Raw genomic sequence first — 16,589 nt, 5'->3', positions numbered from 1 at the left:
AAGCAGGATGTCCTGTCCACCCTGCTGCTATTGTGGAGGGCCAGACGCTACCCCCAAAGACCACTTCCCTTCTTTCAAGTGCCTCTCTCACTGTCGCTCACACACACACACACACACACAAGCCCATGCCAACCTGGACACAATAGGAACCTGCCCAACACCACCCTGTCACCCTGCTAAAAATAACTCTATTCCATGATTGTTGTGTAGCAATGGTACTTTGGATTTGGAATCTTTTTCACCTTTAAATGCCTCTGAGATAGTTTCTACAGTCTAATCTCTATTCCATCAACTTATCTTTTAGACCTGATGCCTACCAGGCTATTTAAAGATCGTTTTCCATTAATTAACTTGGGAGACCAAGAGATCGGTCTCTGTTGTCCTGATCTTAGTGCTGCTTTTGTCACCATTGACCATAATATTCTACCACAAATGCTGGAACATGAAATTGGGGTTGAAATCATACTTATCAGACATGGTTGATATTTTTGCTCGGTGTTTTGTGTTGCCTGTCCTTGCTCTCTGTGCTCCTGCTTCCCCTGCCCCTCCTCCCTGTGTTTTTTCCCAGAGGGCATTTCTGCTCTCCTCCTCCTGCGGCTGACGAGTCACACCTGCCCTGCCCTGTGCCGGCAAGCAGCCCACTACATATACCCTCCTTGGACTTCTCTTCAGTGCCACAGTATCCTGCCTGTTTGTGATCTCTTGTACTTTCCTTTTATTTCCTAGTCTTTCATGCAGTGTGCCTCACTCAGCCTCGTCCTGGTTCTTCTTGTGATTTTTGATTCAGGCTTGTTTGTTCCTTTGTTTGGGTTTTTTTATTTTTTATTTTTTAGAACGTCAAGCTCAGTCTCCGTTTCCTCTTTTGGTTGTACTTTCTGTATGTTACTGGTATCTTCATGGAATATTTCTGTTGGACTAGCTGTAAATAAAGACTTTGTTTTGCCTCATCTTTGTCTGCATCGGGGTCCTCTTTGGTGATTTGTGATACAAATGTCACTTTGCTCATGCTAACAATGACCCTTCCTCACGCACTTTAGTTAATCATGGAGTTCCACAGAGTTCTGTCCTTGGACCAATATGCACTTCCCTTAGGCAATATTATCCAGAAGCATAGCACCAATGGTCATTGTTATACAGATGATAATGTGTATAATGTGGCCTTTCCCCGGCCAATGTGGCCGGGGAAAGGGAAGTTTGGGATCGTCTGCGTGAGCTGCTACCTCCGGCCCCGGATAAGCGGTTGAAGAAGAGATGAGATGAGATGAGATAACCCCTCTGGATAACATTAATTTGGCTATCTCCAGTTTCACTGTTAGGAAACTTGGAATCATTTTTGATGAGGACATGTCCTTTGTCCCTTACATAAAACAAGTCTGTAGGACAGCTTTCGTTCACCTATGCAATATTGCAAAGATCAGAAACAGAATAACAGAAATAGAATAAGTTACCTCTAGACTACGCTATTGTAATTCATTACTATCAGGATGTCCCAACAATTCTCTGAAAAGCCTTCAGTTTGTTCAGAATGCTGCTGCACGAATATTAACAGGAACTAGCCTCTCTTCACTGGCTCCCAGTAAAATTCAGAACAGAAGTTAAAATCCTTCTCCGAATGTAGGCTACAGTACAAAGCTCTTAAGGGCCAAGCTCCATCATATCTCTGAGAACTCATAGTTCCTTATTGTCCCAGAAGGTCACTTCACCCTCTGGATGTAGGTTTACTTGTGGTTCCTATATGTTTTGTTTCCCACGGCATCTTCTCTTCTCCTCTTCTTTTCTCTCCTTCCCTCTGCCAAGTCTCCCCCTAACTCTCTTTCACGTCCACTCTCACTGTATCTGTCTCACTGCCTCTGCTTGTCTTTCTGCCCCGCACCCTCACTGCCTCCCTCTACCCAATGTCCTCCCTGAGCCCGGTTTTGATGGAGGTTTCTGTCTCTTAAAAGAAGTTTTTCCTTGACGCTGTCGCCCAGTATTTGCTCTTGGAGGGATATGTTCAGTCTTTTTGACAACTTTTTAACAACTCCATGAAGAGTTTGGTCTAGACCTGCTTTACATGAAAAGTGCCTAGATGCAACTTTGGTATGATTTGGTGCTATATAAATCTGATTTGAAAGGACTTTGATAAGCCAAATGGCATTATGTTGCTTGGTGGTACTAATTACGACACTTACACTGTTGGGCTAGTGTAAAATTGGCAGAGACTCGGAAGATGTCACCCCTCTCTGAGATATGACTATTGTTCCTTTATAGAGGTTTTCTGTGCACTGCAGTTATATTTTAAAGTCTAATACTGTCAGGATGTAAAAGGATGTAAAAATGTGGAGAGGTTCAGGTTATGTTATACTTTTTAAACAGACAAATGACTGTAGGAAGGTTATAATCCGTCCTGGTCTCTTTATTTTTGCTTTCATGTCAGCTGCTACTATGAATAAAGCCTACAGGCTACAATGAACATAAAAGTCCTCCCCCACAAGCTTCAGTGGCCTTTTTAATGATCTGTTAAATTCTGTGTTGGGGTTTCAAGTCTGAAACAGCAAACAGTAAAGTCGGCTACCTTGTTATTTTCCACTGACGCTGGTGCAAGAAATACACTGATGCTGTAAGTGATACCACAATATGATATTCTGTCCCATGCAGCACATCTGGAATATGGTGTGGAAGTAGAAAGCCCTAAGTGCTTAATGTATTGGAGATCTTGCTCTCGTTGATGCACAGTGTTTGTCTCCCTGTTCGCAGTAGGACTGCCTGTTATCCTCCTGATTAAGCAGAGGCCACATGTATAATAAGAGTCCTTCCAGCTGATGACACCAGTCTTTGCCCCCCCCCGTATTCACACCCCTCCTCCCTCCTCTGCCCAGCCGAGGTGCTATTGTCTGGCTTCCTGTGGCCGGTCAGCAGCTCTCCACACGCACACTCAGCCGGGGTGTGTGCGAGGAGGCGCGGGGCGGACGGACGGAGAGAGCCGTCGGGATTAATGGAAGCACGAGAGCCGGCCGGATTTTTCAGCCGCCGCAGAGTTCAAAACGGGCCCGTTAGCTCTTCCTTCTGTTTGAGTCGGACACCGAGCAGCGGCCGGACATCCGAGTGATTTAAGGTGTGCGGTTTGTGTTCTGACAGCGAGCTGCTGATAAACATCAGCGACCGGGAGGTGAGCTGTCACCATCCATTCAGCTGCCAGTAAGTCCTCATTTGTCTGCACAACGCAGCGTTTTACTGATGAGCTGAGTCCAACTGGGGAAACACACGAGCTCGAGCATGTTCACAACTTCTACGTCTAAAACACTAGTTGTCATTTGTCACGTCAGACAGCCCATCTACAGGCTGTGGAGCTGTTTCCTGTCTAAGAACTGTTGTTTGAGGCGAAAATACCGCAAACACCTCTCGGCGTTGGATAATATCCGTTCATCTGTTGAATAGAAGTAGTAGGTGATGATTGAATTACATGTAATCATCTTCTCTGCACAGCAAGATTGCCATTGTAGACAATGTGTGTATCACAAGCTTTGAAATAAATTGGCAGACCTTGCAAAACATACAAACACCTCAAGTGTAATTAAGAGCCACCTTTTATTTAGCCTTAACAAAGGCCTTGTGGATGATCCGTGTTTTTAGTTTTTATGTATTTATTTGCTCCATGTAATAAGATAAATTAACATCATACTCTCTCAGTTTCCAATGTGACTTTCTCTCTCCAAGCAACTGCCCAATACTCAGAGACACTCAATTTACAGTCAAAGAAGCTGAAGCCTGTAAAATAAAATGACCTAAACATGAAATGGATTATAAATTCATTTGTCTTTTGACTATTCAGTTAATTAACCATCTGTTTACAGAAACTGAACAACTGAAACCTCATTAATCAATGAAACTGTTGTGAACCATAAAACATTGTAAACATTATAGTCCTCCAAATAGTATTTGGGAAACTACATTTTCATGGTGGAGTGATGTAATGTGAGACACATTTCTGCTGAGACTGTGCTTAATAAAAACACAGTCTGTGTACTGGGCCGTGAGCAGTGAAGACGTCTTAGCTGAAACAACACTGTGTTTCTGGTTGTCCCCCACCTTCAGCCCTCCCTTCCTTCTTCCTCCTTGCATGTGAGAGAAAGGAACAGCTGGATGTGAGCTGAGCCTGAACTCGATCTGTTCAGACCAGCGGGTCCCAGAGGCCTGTGTCTGTCACTGCCGCGGCTGGCTGCGGGGGGAAAACCTGTGACTATGCAGCTGTCCGAAACCTGTACATGGAGTACATACGCACAAGAAATCACCTCATGTAATCCACGACATGCTTAAAAAGAAAAGTCTACAGTTGAGGTGGTTCTTGTTTCTTTCAAACACAAACTATACTGTGGTCAAAATTAGCATTGCTTGGACTCAGCTTTTTGGCGGACCAACATCAGCTGAATACGAATCTGGCACTGTCAGAGGTCCTGGGCCTGAGCCACAGCACACAAACCCTACAGTGTGTCTGTTTTTGTGTGTGCATTTGTGTACATGTGTGTATATGCTTGTGTGCGTGTAGGTGGACTGGCATATGTAAGTATTTCCCTACATTTGCATGCTCGTACGGAGATGCATATGTAAGTGTGTTTTTGGAGCAGATGGGTACAGTGGGGGCATTGTAAGGGCCAGTGGAGGCTTTTTTTCGTGTGGGCGTGTGAAAAAGCAGTAAAGATGTCACGCTACAGCTGGTACAGGACAGGACTGATGGACCGCTTGGATTCACAGCGTGGTCTTTGTGTCTGTGTGTGTTCGAGCATGTGAATCTGGGATGAAAAGAGATCTTATCCAGAGACACTCATGATTTTTACATGCTATCCCAAAGGCCGGCCACCTCTCTGCTGATTTAGCTTTTTTGCACAACACAAGATAAGGCCCAGCATTCAGCTGGTGTACTGAAGTGATTTAGTATCGCTGTCGCATAAGGTCAGAAAACATTAAGGCAAGATTTTATTAACAACAACAGAAAAAAAAAAACAGCCGTGATTTCCTGTGTTTTAACCTCCATTTTTTAACTTAATTTTGCCTATCTTACCGCTTTGAGCCTCATTTGTGGACACTTGTCTCTCAAATCTTGTGGTTTCAAAAGCACATTACACTGATCAGAGAACATTAGAACAATTAAAATAGGAATTCCCAGCAACATGCATAAGAGAAATGGCTCAGCCAGTGAATTCATAGTTCAGGTAAATCCCCAAAAATGATCATACATTTCCAATAATGCAACCTGATAGTGTTTTATGTCATTCCAACGTGCCTTATGAACAGCAACAGCTTCCATACTGTCTTAAATCCAAAGACAAAATAACTTTTATTAGGCTTTGAATACAGTTGGTCATATGCTGTTAATTGGTGGGGTTTTTCTTTTAAGACTGACAGAGATGAAGAGGAAAATGATCAACTTCTGTTTTGTTTGTGAGTCATTTCAATGCCCTCCAACTCAATCGTATGTTGTGGTTCTGCAACATGAAGTTTCTTGGATGATTTACACTGTGCCAAAAACTGCTGGGTTTATTTTATCACCACCACATATTCATACCATCTGAAAAAAATTCAAATATGCAAAAATCATCAAGCTCTACTGCTACCAATAAAAAGAAATCTGCAGTTGCTTATTTCAAAAATAAGTTCATAGGTCTAATTCTAAACATGTTTTTTTTAGTATTATGATTGTTATTATTATTGAACAAATCCATTTTAATTATTCAAAACTGGTCCATAATATGGACCTTTTTTTTTTTTGGGTGGGAGCTCATTAGCCACGACTTCCACAATACAAAACTATTGTGTTCTGACATCGCTCAAATATGGCTTCAAATATGCATCTAGAAAGTGCCATTGTCTTTCACTATGCCAAGTGAGTTTTAATTGTTCTGGTTTGATAACAAAACTATTGTGTCTTCAGCATAACAGTGCTCTGTAATGGTGGGAACGGCTCCGCATTGAGAAAACATGCCAAGTTATTTACTCATTCCAGATGGGACTTAGATTTTGATTCTCTTTCACTCTGATTCACTTTTTAAATCTAAGGCTGACACAGACACATATGTGCAATATGCACACATATATTTACAAGAATTCAAACCAACTGACTTTTTGAACTGACCACTTTATGTAAAAGTTGATTCTCAACATCTCTGTCAAATGATTTCTTACTTGAGTATAAATGGTCTGTATTGTGTTGTGTTTTGAAGCATGTAAGACACTGAACTGATAAATTACCAAAAAGCCCATTTACCTTACATATGTAATGGAGCTTTCACATTTGTGAGATGGTAAATACAACTTTTACAAAATTTTGAAGATTATTTCTCCAAAATTGTAAATCCAAGCTTTAGTTCAGATTTGTGTAGCACATAATAAAAGTTTTCTTTATCTATATTCGTAACATTTAACATCAAACATATTGAACTTGTGCTTTGTTACATAATGTAATAATTGAGGGCATTTACCATGTGTGGCAGTACTTTGCTTCTTGGTCTCTTTTGATTAACTTTGATTGTGAGGAAGTGACCATGCATTTTTTTTCTTTTCTCTCAACAGGAGGACTAACTGACCCTACAGTTGTGCATCCTGACTGTCTCTGCCTGTGTTGGTGTGCTAATGTCCATGATGGCTCAAAGGCAGCTTGAATGGTGGATCTCCTGCTGACACCTCAGATCCCCAGATATCCGCCCCAACTCCTCACTTTCCTAACTGCTTTGTTGTACCCTCGTTCTGTCGAGCTGCCCTCCCATTTTAAGCTGTCACCATGGCCAGCCTGGTGCTCAATGAGACTGGAATGGAGGACTGTGGGATCGACGACTCCTTCAAGTATAACTTGTACTCTGTGGTCTACAGTGTGGTCTTTGTCCTGGGCCTGATCACCAACTGTGCTGCCCTCTTTGTGTTCTGCTTCCGGATGAAGATGCGCAACGAGGCCACAATGTTTATGACTAACTTAGCGTTATCTGATTTAGTGTTTGTTTTCACACTGCCTTTCAAAGTCTTCTACAATGTTAACCGCCACTGGCCGTTTGGAGATGGACTTTGTAAGGTTTCAGGAACAGCCTTCATCACTAACATCTACGGCAGTATGCTCTTCCTCACCTGCATCAGTGTGGACCGCTTCCTGGCAATAGTCTACCCTTTCCGCTCACGCTCCATCCGCACACGCAGGAATGCAGCACTGGTGTGTGCTGCCGTGTGGCTGACCATCGTAGGAGGAGGCATATCCGTGACCTTCTTCTCCACCATCAACAACACGAACAGAGCCACCACTTGCTTTGAGGGCTTCTCTAAAAGTACCTGGAGAACCTACCTGTCCAAAATCACCATCTTCATTGAGGTAAGTCAGCAGCAACTGGAGTTTTATATACATGCTGTTCATGCATTTTAACCGTCAGATGTGTAGCAGTGAAGAGTTTTCATGCTGCCTATTATCATTTCAGATTGTGGGCTTTCTCATCCCCTTGCTGGCCAACTTGGTATGTTCCTCGCTGGTTCTACGGACACTGAGACGCCCGGTGACTGTTGGTCATGGCTGCGACAGCAAGAGACGTGTTCTACGGATGATTCTGGTCCATCTGGCCATCTTCATCATCTGCTTTGTCCCTTATAACTCTATCCTGTTCCTGTATGCCCTGGTGCGGACCCAGGCTCTGGCTAGCTGCACTGTAGAGCGGTTTGCCCGAACTCTATACCCGATCACTCTGTGCCTGGCCACACTCAACTGCTGCCTGGACCCTGTGGTCTACTACTTCACCTCAGAGAGTTTCCAGAAAAGCTTGACCATGGGAGGAAAAGGGTCTGCCTCCCGACCTGAGAGTATCCCCCGCAGCGACACTGAGACTCAGGATACAGCAAACACTCTCACCAGAGACACAGACCTTCAGCACACTCACACAGCCAGCAATGGAAAAGAGATAAAGATGTCTGAAAGTCAGTTCTGACACAACCTGGATGATGGAAGGTAAACGAGGACAGGGTGGGTTAGAAAGATGGCCCTGAATTTGAGTTTGAATCAGCTGTTTGGTGCAGGAAGTGACAAATGCATAACTCAGCAGATTAGTTAAGTCTTGAGGTAAATCCTGAGGTATGGCCTGGGCTTTACGGATTAATCCACCACTGGAGAGCAGAGGAATGTATCTGTGTTTGTTATGAGAGAACACTACAGGGACAGCGTCCTAGCCACATCAGGACTATTATGATAGTCCAGTGATATGCACTCAGGCTTAACATACACAAACACTTATAAACGCACTGGATTGTGGATTAGATGGAGACTTCCGTCCATGCTGTCAAAATATGCTGTTAAGTACTTTTATAATAAACTGAGCCCTTAAATTTTATTGACATAAAGCTCAAGCTTTCACAGTGCATTTTATTGTTTTAGACATTGATGTTATGAAACTCCTTAATGTGGTGAGATCCACTGTTATTATAACACAGCGGTGCACTGACCTGCTGAGTCAAATGTGTCTCGATGTTGAGGTCTGAGGCCATTAAATGTCTGTTTGGAAATGCTTTTGTGGCAGAATTTATTATTTCTGATCCTGTTGGTCCAGTAAATCTGGCCTTTGTCAGTGTGACTGTGGGTTTGAACCTATGGAGGAGTCGTTCCACTCCACTCTTCATTTGCACCAAGCAGCCAGTGCGATGTTGTTCTTGGAGGAGAGAGCAGTCGTGATCCGGTGAAGGACCTTAGCCTGTGTGCTGTGTCACAGGCCAAATGCTTATTATGACTAAAGCAATGGTCCATTGTTTGCTTCTGAATGAGGTCTCTCTGTCTTAATCTGGCCTTAGACTGCAGATCTGCTCAAAGTCTCTTACACAGAACAACATGCACACACTCCAAAGTACGAGAGAACAGTGTTGACTAAATAACCCAAATCACAGTGTTACACTACATGATGCACAAAGCAACCATGACTCAGCAGAGTTTGTATCTAACCATACATGGGGCATTTCAGGTTTTAATTGAAGTGAATTTCCAGAGTTTAAATTTGATGTTAATCATAACCAGGCAATTGGACTCATTATAGGCATCATTTCACAGCCTAGTCTTGTGTTTTGCCCAAGTTTAACATTGGGGAAATTTGGCACACCTCCATCATTTCGATAATGGATGGTAAATGGATGGTAAATGTCTCTCCTTTGAGAGAAGGATCGTTCAAAATGGATGGAGTCCCTGTAAAGCTTCTTCGTACCATCACCCTCTCTCAGAGTAGGCCTACAACCAGCTCTTTGCGGGAGGCTTGGTTCGAGAGAACTTACTGGTTATGGAGAAACTGAACGAACTCCAAAAACTCACATATAACCCTGACACTGTGCAGATAAAACAGTAAAGGACTTGCAGAGCTACTGACTAACATGCCACTTACAGTAGCATGTTAGCCATTAATGCTCAATCTACAGTCATTTACGACCTGAGGACTATGTCATAAAGCTTCCAGCATGGGGTCAAAGTACCATACTGCCACTCTGCTTGTCCCACAGACAGTGACAGTATGTGACATAAACCAGTTGTGAATAAACTGGGAACTTCTTGTCCAGTTAGCACTGCAGTTAATGCTAAGCATCTATTTTTTTTTTTTTTTTTTTTTTTTTTACAAAAAAAAAACATTCATTTATGGAATTAAATGATACAATCCTGGCACTGTCCAGAGAAAAGAGCTGTAAAGGTATTCTGGCCAACTAGTCCAAATGTGTTAGCAGCTTGCTAGTAAGTTACCCGTGAACTCTCCTGCTATAGCTATATATTACAAAAATGTCAGTGCCATCAAGCCTCTAGCAAAAGGTCACATAAGCAAACTTTGCTCCCCGTGATCTGGTGTGCATCAGCTTTTGCTCCCCTATGGACCAGCAGCACAGCCCTCCTTGTGTTCTTATATCTCTACAGGGCAATATATGAGGTGTTTGTACAAGGTGTTTATCAATTCCTCCAATTATAGTCACGCAGAGTGAGAGATATATGTCCTAAGATGGGAATGTTATAGGCTCTAGACCTTCTGTAGAAACATATTGAGCGAGGAGGACACACAAAAGTGTACCGTAATTTCCTGATTAGAGAGCGCACCCGCTAAATTTAAAGAGAAAAGCAGTTTTGTGCCTATACAGGCCGCAGGTGTCGGAAATATGGGAGGAAATGGCATATGGCAGGAATTATGTTACACAGAAAGATTTCACCTTTTTGCCTGAATGAGCGCCTTTAACTTGAGAGCTGCATCATATGCATTGCTTCGTGTGTTTTCCATGATAAGGGTGTGTGCATGAAGCGCAAAATAAATGACTGATCTGAAGAATTTAGTGTGGGTGCGTTTAATTTCATTCGAACAATTTCACTGGTCCACTCTGACCTGTTCGGTAATTTCATTGGTCTGATGTGACGCTAAATGTGAAGCACGTTACCCGTAAAAATACACAAATTAGCCGCATCGTTGAAAAAAGTAGCAGTTTATTATCCGGAAATTACGGTAGCAATCCTAGTAGCTGCTCTCTGGTACAATGAGTGATACGGCCATCTGTATCCAGCAACAGTGGATACACTTTAGGGCCAAGGTTAGCACAGAGGAAGACAAACATACTGATGCGCATAGAAGTCAAGCAGGAAATAAGAAGAGTGGGAGGCTAGAAGTATGCAAGAGCTCGCCTTTTCCCCAAAGTGTTCATGTCAAGAATGTGGCCCAGGTTTTGCAAGAGGAGACACTGAATGGGTCACCTTCGAATATCTCCCTCATAGGAGCAATCTGAGGAAGGAGCTGCATACTGCATTGGCTTGTTCTGACCTCTAGTGGCCATAAATTGGAACAATTTTTTATTTTTATTTTAATTTTTTTTTTTGTGATGACACTTCATGCCACTGCTCTTTTACTCTCATGCGTTACTTTGTGTTCAACATGTTAACTGATATTAATTGGATGTATTTGAACTGTGTAGAGATGAATCTGCACTGCAGTACAGGAAGCTGGCCCACAGCTCATGCAGGTCTCAGGAACAGCCTAGCACCTAACAGATAAGCATTTTGTTCAGGGTGTGAATTTGCGTGTGTGGGGGGGGGCGGTATATAAACAACACTTTTTTCTTTTTAAGATCCCACATAACTGAAATCATGGCCATGTTGCAAATGTCAGCATTGTCACTTCCCACTATCAGTGTTTCCCACTGATAGTGGGAAGAGGACTAAAGCACAAATGAGAAGTTTGAACGTTTACCCATAAAGCTACCTTTTTATGATGAATACATGTCAAATACATAGACAGCAGCTATAAAAAGGGAAGTCTTGCATCTGATAGAGGAAGCACATTGAAACAGCCCCAAGCACAGCAGTTTGTAGTTAGAGGCTACCACGTAGTACAGCAGGGTAGAGCTCTTCTGCTATGTGTCCTGACCACATCACCTGCTTCACAAATCTTCCCAATTTAAGAAGTAAGTAAGAAAAAGTACTAACTTCCTTCCTGTCTGTTTTCTGCTAGATTAATGTTTTAAATTCTCTCACTGCTGTAAATATGACTATGGTTTTATGATACATTTTCCCTCCCAGCCGGCTCAATGCTTTTGGTTTTGTCTGTGTGTTGCTATGTTGTTATTGATGTAGCAATTGTTATAAAGCACTCACATGTTTTGTGGCAGAGCTTCCCCTTCCCCTCATCACTGTTTTGAGATAGTCATGTCTGAGATCAGCCTGCACAACCATCTGACACAACTACAGATCCGAACAGAAACGACAGCAGTGTACTGACTCACACGCTCACACTGACAGTTTTTTTTTTTTTTTTTTTTTTTTTTTTTTTCCCGCTTGCAAGGTGCATCAGAAAAGTCTGCTGTTGACCTTGTTTGCCACTGTATGTCTTGAAGAGGAGTGTATTTGTACATTAATCAGTCTGGTGTTTACAGAAAATTTTGGAACATGTGCTCACTGGTGATCACTCCTGGGTCTGACCTCTCTCCTCCAACAGCGCGGATCATGTAGAAGAAAAACCACAAGGTAATAAAATGGTTTTTGTTTGATATAACAATGCTGCTGTGTTTTTCCAGAAGATTTGAATTCACGCTTTACATTTTGTTGATGAAAGGAGTAACCCCCATGCAAGCACCTTTTGCTTCGCGTGCAATGTAACATATAAATATTACAATGAATGCAATGAATAGAACATCCATTGCTATCACATGTTTTGTTTTAGTGGTATTTTAAATCATTGCCTCAATACCTTTCAGCATCACTTTATAGAACTCCATTGACACTGATATTATTTTTATATATGTTTCTACGTTGTTAAAGCCATGTTGCACAATGGTGTTTACAAAAAGGAGGTTGCCAATTTATCTTCACAAGTACTTACAAAAGCTGACCCATCACACACCTATTTCCTCAAAATGAAAGTATTAAGACAATTTCCTGTAAAACTGGATTAGTAAAGAAAACTAATTTGTTGACTGATTGCAGCTGACAAAGGCTTGAAAGCTGCAGGAGCTGAAAACAGTCACAGTTTCTTTTCCGTCCACATGCTGTTGAAGGCAGGGTGTGGTGACATCTTGGAAATAGGAAGGGTGATAAACAGACTAAATGCTCAGTCTTGCGTTTTCTCATTTTCTTTTGCGATCTCTGGATACTTCAAGCACTTAACTGAACCCCTGATTTATAGTAATGTTAGAAAGTGTTTTTATGGCCAGTATCATATTAGTTAATATGCTGGTGCAAATATTCTGCTACCCAAGGAAGCTAAAATTGGGGCAATGATGTGTGCAAGAAACATGGCAGGATGAATGCTTTACAAGTTAAAATATATGGAAATTTTGTATCAGCAACCCCTCAAGATTTTGACAGGACCTCTTCAAGGGTCCAAACCTACAACGCTTAAAACACTTACTTAAACTAATGAGGCACGTCTCATGAAAAAAATTTATACTTGAAATTCAAACATGCATCTTCTCCCCGTCCCTGCGTGGGTTTCCTCCCACCGTCCAAAGACATCATGTTCAGGTTAACTGGTGACTCTAAACTGTCTGTAGGTCTGAGTGTGAGTGTGAGTGGTTGTTGGTCTCTGTCTGTCTCTGTGTGTCGGCCCTGTGATGGACTGGTGACCTGTCCAGGGTGACCCCGCCCCTCACCCAATGTGAACTTGGTGAGGGTGAGGTACACCAGCCCTGAGCGGGCTCCAGCACCTCTCGACCTGGAAATAGATAAGCTGAATGATATGAATCTGAATATTCAAATAATGAAATACAATCCAGCTCCATTGCCAGCCAGGTGGTTCTGGGTTCAAATCCTGGACCTGGGTCCTTTTCATTTTTCATTTTTCCCAGCTTCAGGTTCAGGTTAACTGATGACTCTAAATTGCCGGTAGTCCTGAATGTGAGTTGGAGTGGTTTGTTTCTGTATGTCTCTATATGTGTCGGCCCTGTGACAGACTGAAGACCTGTCCAGGGTGACCCTACCGGTGACCCCCGCCACCCTGATGGATAAGCAATTTAAAACGTTTAACAATTTAAGCATTTAAAACGAATGAATGAATCAAATACATTCCATTTTCAGAACTAAAAATCAAGCAGTAAAAATATCCCTGGCAATGTTTTACTATCAGATAATGCAATGATATTTCTTTTATGAAATATAAGGAGCATTTTAATATTAGACAAATAAATTTAGACCAGTATATTGATTTTATTTCATTTTGTTCTATCTTGTTTATATGAAATATAGTTTTGTTGTTTTTCAAGTAACAAGTGCTGTCAAATAAATGTGATGTGTAGTGGAAACCACACTATTTACTTCTGAAATATTGTGGAGTAGACGTTAAATATATATTGTGATAGACAAGACACGCATGCACAGTTGCCAGAATGTGCTCTTGTCATAAGTTATAACATTCAACTGATTCTGTCTTTCGTGGTTTTTCTTTTGTACCTTCGCTAAAAAGTGTCAGCGTTATCAGCTCTTTGATGCACTCTGTAACTTCATTTATGAAGGTGCTTACTTTCTTATATTAGAGTAGCAAAACTATTATTATTAACTATTATGGTTTGTCACAACTAGGCAACATAAAAGTTATACATGATGACTGATAGGCGGTTTAAGGCCTACAGTTATAAGCAGCCTCTCAGAAAATGACACCACCAGGAGATCAGTGTTCTGCACCAGGGGTCGCGTTAACCGACAATTCTCCGTCATTGACGGATTTTCTTTAACATTTGACGGACAAATCTGAAGCCCATCTGTCATTTTGACGGGTTGCAATTACTTCAGAACAATATCAAAACAGCCGCGAGAAGCCGTCTGTCTGAGGCAAAGGTACAATATTTAATGACAATCGCTGGGAAACTCACTTGGCGCTTTGATTACGCAATTGATGGCATGTTTCGCTTCGTGAGCCGCAGGGGGAAGGTGTGAATGAGATTGAGTTCAGGCCGCTGAGGGAAATTCATCTGATTTCTTGCGATGTGTGTTTATATTTTAATTGCAAGTATTTAATTTTGTAAAACTGCGTTGTTCATTCACAGTTTGTGTTTTAGTGGCCACCGATGTAAAAATGAAAATGCTATTGTCTATGTCTTTATCATAATTAAAAAACGAAAAGTGAACTGACAGGTAAAAATAGATTATGACGGGTTGTTTTTTTTTTTTTTTTTTTTTTTTTTTTTTTTTTACCGGACGGCCTGCATACACCAAAGGTTTTTCCACTCTGTGTCAACTGTTTCCATGGTAGAGCGGTGCAGAGAAGATGAATGACTGACAACAGGAACAGTGTGCTCAGTTCTCCCTCCGGTGAATGAGGGAATGACTCTGAATATGTCCGAGATGTTGGAGGAGTCCGTCTCCTGCAGCACTGACAACATGACCAGCTGGGAGCACAGCATGGAGAAGATGTACACCTACTTCTACCTGCTGCTCTTCATCCCCGGCCTGCTGCTCAACACCACTGCTCTCTACGTCCTCTGCAGACATATTAGGTACACACACACACACACACACACACACACACACACACACACACACACACACACACACACACACACTCAGACATACAGAACACTTAATACACTCAACATGGCTAACTCCTGTGCATGTTCCTTTGCAGCAAGAAGACCAAGGCAGTGATTTTCATGATAAACTTGGCAGCAGCTGACCTGGCCCATATCCTTTCTCTACCCCTGAGGATCTATTATTACTTCACACACACGTGGCCTTTCGGGCGAAGCATCTGCTTGTTCTGCTTCTACCTCAAATATCTCAACATGTACGCTGCTATAGTTTTCTTGGTAAGCAGGTGCTTTGGACAAGAGATACTCTTGATGATATGTAGTTGACACTCAATGAAACCAATAGTGAAATTTAGACAGCTTTACAATTCCTCTTTCAAATGACTGCACGTGACTTGCTTTAAAAATAAATGTGCTATGGGAACAACAGGAAGTCATTTGAATAAATTTTTTTTTTTTTTCAGTTCTCAGAACAGGTTGTGCTCTGAATCTGTTGATTTTCAAACCACTGTTCTGTTTGTTTCCTGTGTTTCCAGGTATGTATCAGCATGCAGAGGTGCGTCTTTCTCCTCGATCCGTTTGCAGCTCGCCGTTGGAGGCGGCGCTATGACCTGTTGATCAGTGTTGTTGTCTGGTTGGTGGTCAGCCTGGCCTGCTCCCCTTTCATACTGATGCGAACCGGTGTCAGTGGCAACAACGTCAGTGATGACACACAAACATTCAGCAACTTGTCCGTTTCAGTGGATGCCACTTCTACCCAACAAAATTTTGATTACAGCAAGCTTCATACACATCATTTACTTAATACAAGCTCCAGCAGTCCTACAACCCAAGCAGGCTGCTTCAAAGACTTGCCCATGAGGCGTCTGCCTCCCAATTTGGCAGTCACTATGATGGCTTTAGCTGAGCTGTTTGGTTTCATTATTCCGTTGACATGTATCAGTTACAGCTCCATCCGCATCGCCAAATCCCTCAACCAAAGACAGAGCCAGGAACAGCAAAACTCCACAGCTCGACTAAACCCTGCGGCACATAGCCGACTGCAGTCAATCACCTCCAACTGCCAGAATGACGGTGAAAAGCAGACAAGCAGTGAGAAGGGGCGTGCCCTGCAGATGGTGCTGGGCTGTATGGCCCTTTTCTGGCTTTGCTTTGCCCCTTACCACATAAACTTCATGTTCTACCTGATGGTGTCGCAGAAAATAATAACCCACTGTCCTACCAGGCTGGCTGTGAATCAGTTCCATCCCGTGTCTTTGTGCCTGGCCAGTATGAGCTGCTGTCTCAACCCCCTGCTTTATTATTTTCTTACAGCTGAGTTCAGGATGCACCTCACCAGACGCACCTCTTCCATCTCCTCCTCAGTACTCTCCTCCCCAATCACCTCCCCAACCCAGCTTTTAGCACCTCAAAGACTGATAAGCATGGAGAGTAACTGTTCAGATAGAGACCAGCATTAATCATACACAAGTGTGCATGTCCCTTAAGGAGTGAAAGGGCTAAATATGACAAAAATATTGCTCTCTATGATTTCATTCATTCATTCATCTTCTACTGCATATCCGTTTCCGAGTCACAGGGGGTGCTGGAGCCAATCCCAGCTCACACAGGGTGAGGGCGGGGTCACC

At 42.5% G+C, this 16,589-nt stretch overlaps 3 protein-coding genes across 7 annotated transcripts in view; 2 read left to right on the top strand and 1 right to left on the bottom strand.

Moving 5' to 3' along the window:
* The window catches only part of cysltr1 (cysteinyl leukotriene receptor 1), a 25,088-nt gene extending 13,471 nt beyond the window's left edge, over positions 1-11,617 (bottom strand). The window contains exon 1 of the mRNA XM_029513217.1: positions 11,600-11,617. The gene's annotated coding sequence lies outside the window, so the exon portion shown is untranslated. The remainder of the gene's footprint in view (positions 1-11,599) is intronic.
* On the top strand, positions 3,063-8,601 carry lpar4 (lysophosphatidic acid receptor 4). Its single transcript, XM_029513211.1, has 3 exons — positions 3,063-3,177; positions 6,547-7,330; positions 7,434-8,601. Exons 2-3 carry the CDS (start codon positions 6,755-6,757, stop codon positions 7,932-7,934), a joined length of 1,077 nt encoding a protein of 358 aa, XP_029369071.1. The 5' UTR covers positions 3,063-3,177; positions 6,547-6,754; the 3' UTR covers positions 7,935-8,601.
* Positions 11,265-16,589, top strand: p2ry10 (P2Y receptor family member 10). Of its 5 annotated transcripts, XM_029513210.1 has the most exons (6): positions 11,265-11,409; positions 11,878-11,968; positions 14,653-14,931; positions 15,060-15,240; positions 15,498-15,724; positions 15,776-16,589. In XM_029513210.1, exons 3-6 carry the CDS (start codon positions 14,759-14,761, stop codon positions 16,419-16,421), a joined length of 1,227 nt encoding a protein of 408 aa, XP_029369070.1. In that variant the 5' UTR covers positions 11,265-11,409; positions 11,878-11,968; positions 14,653-14,758; the 3' UTR covers positions 16,422-16,589. The 5 variants fall into 5 exon arrangements, with proteins under 5 accessions (XP_029369070.1, XP_029369069.1, XP_029369068.1 ...); XM_029513209.1 differs by having other exon boundaries at positions 14,698-14,931; positions 15,498-16,589; XM_029513208.1 differs by having other exon boundaries at positions 14,688-14,931; positions 15,498-16,589.

This window comes from Echeneis naucrates, chromosome 10 (genome assembly GCF_900963305.1).
Source record: "Echeneis naucrates chromosome 10, fEcheNa1.1, whole genome shotgun sequence".
In the NCBI taxonomy this organism is placed as follows: domain Eukaryota; kingdom Metazoa; phylum Chordata; class Actinopteri; order Carangiformes; family Echeneidae; genus Echeneis; species Echeneis naucrates.
Note: the sequence above shows the minus strand (reverse complement) of the source record. Positions and strands in the feature narration are given on the sequence as shown.

Bases quoted from the DNA above. Each gene is read 5' to 3' on its own strand.
- lpar4 (XM_029513211.1), top strand. From the start codon at position 6,755: ATGGCCAGCCTGGTGCTCAATGAGACTGGAATGGAGGACTGTGGGATC. The intron at 7,331-7,433 runs GTAAGTCAGCAG...TTATCATTTCAG, and splicing joins AAATCACCATCTTCATTGAG to ATTGTGGGCTTTCTCATCCC.
- p2ry10 (XM_029513209.1), top strand. From the start codon at position 14,759: ATGACTCTGAATATGTCCGAGATGTTGGAGGAGTCCGTCTCCTGCAGC. The intron at 14,932-15,059 runs GTACACACACAC...GTTCCTTTGCAG, and splicing joins GTCCTCTGCAGACATATTAG to CAAGAAGACCAAGGCAGTGA. The intron at 15,241-15,497 runs GTAAGCAGGTGC...CTGTGTTTCCAG, and splicing joins ACGCTGCTATAGTTTTCTTG to GTATGTATCAGCATGCAGAG.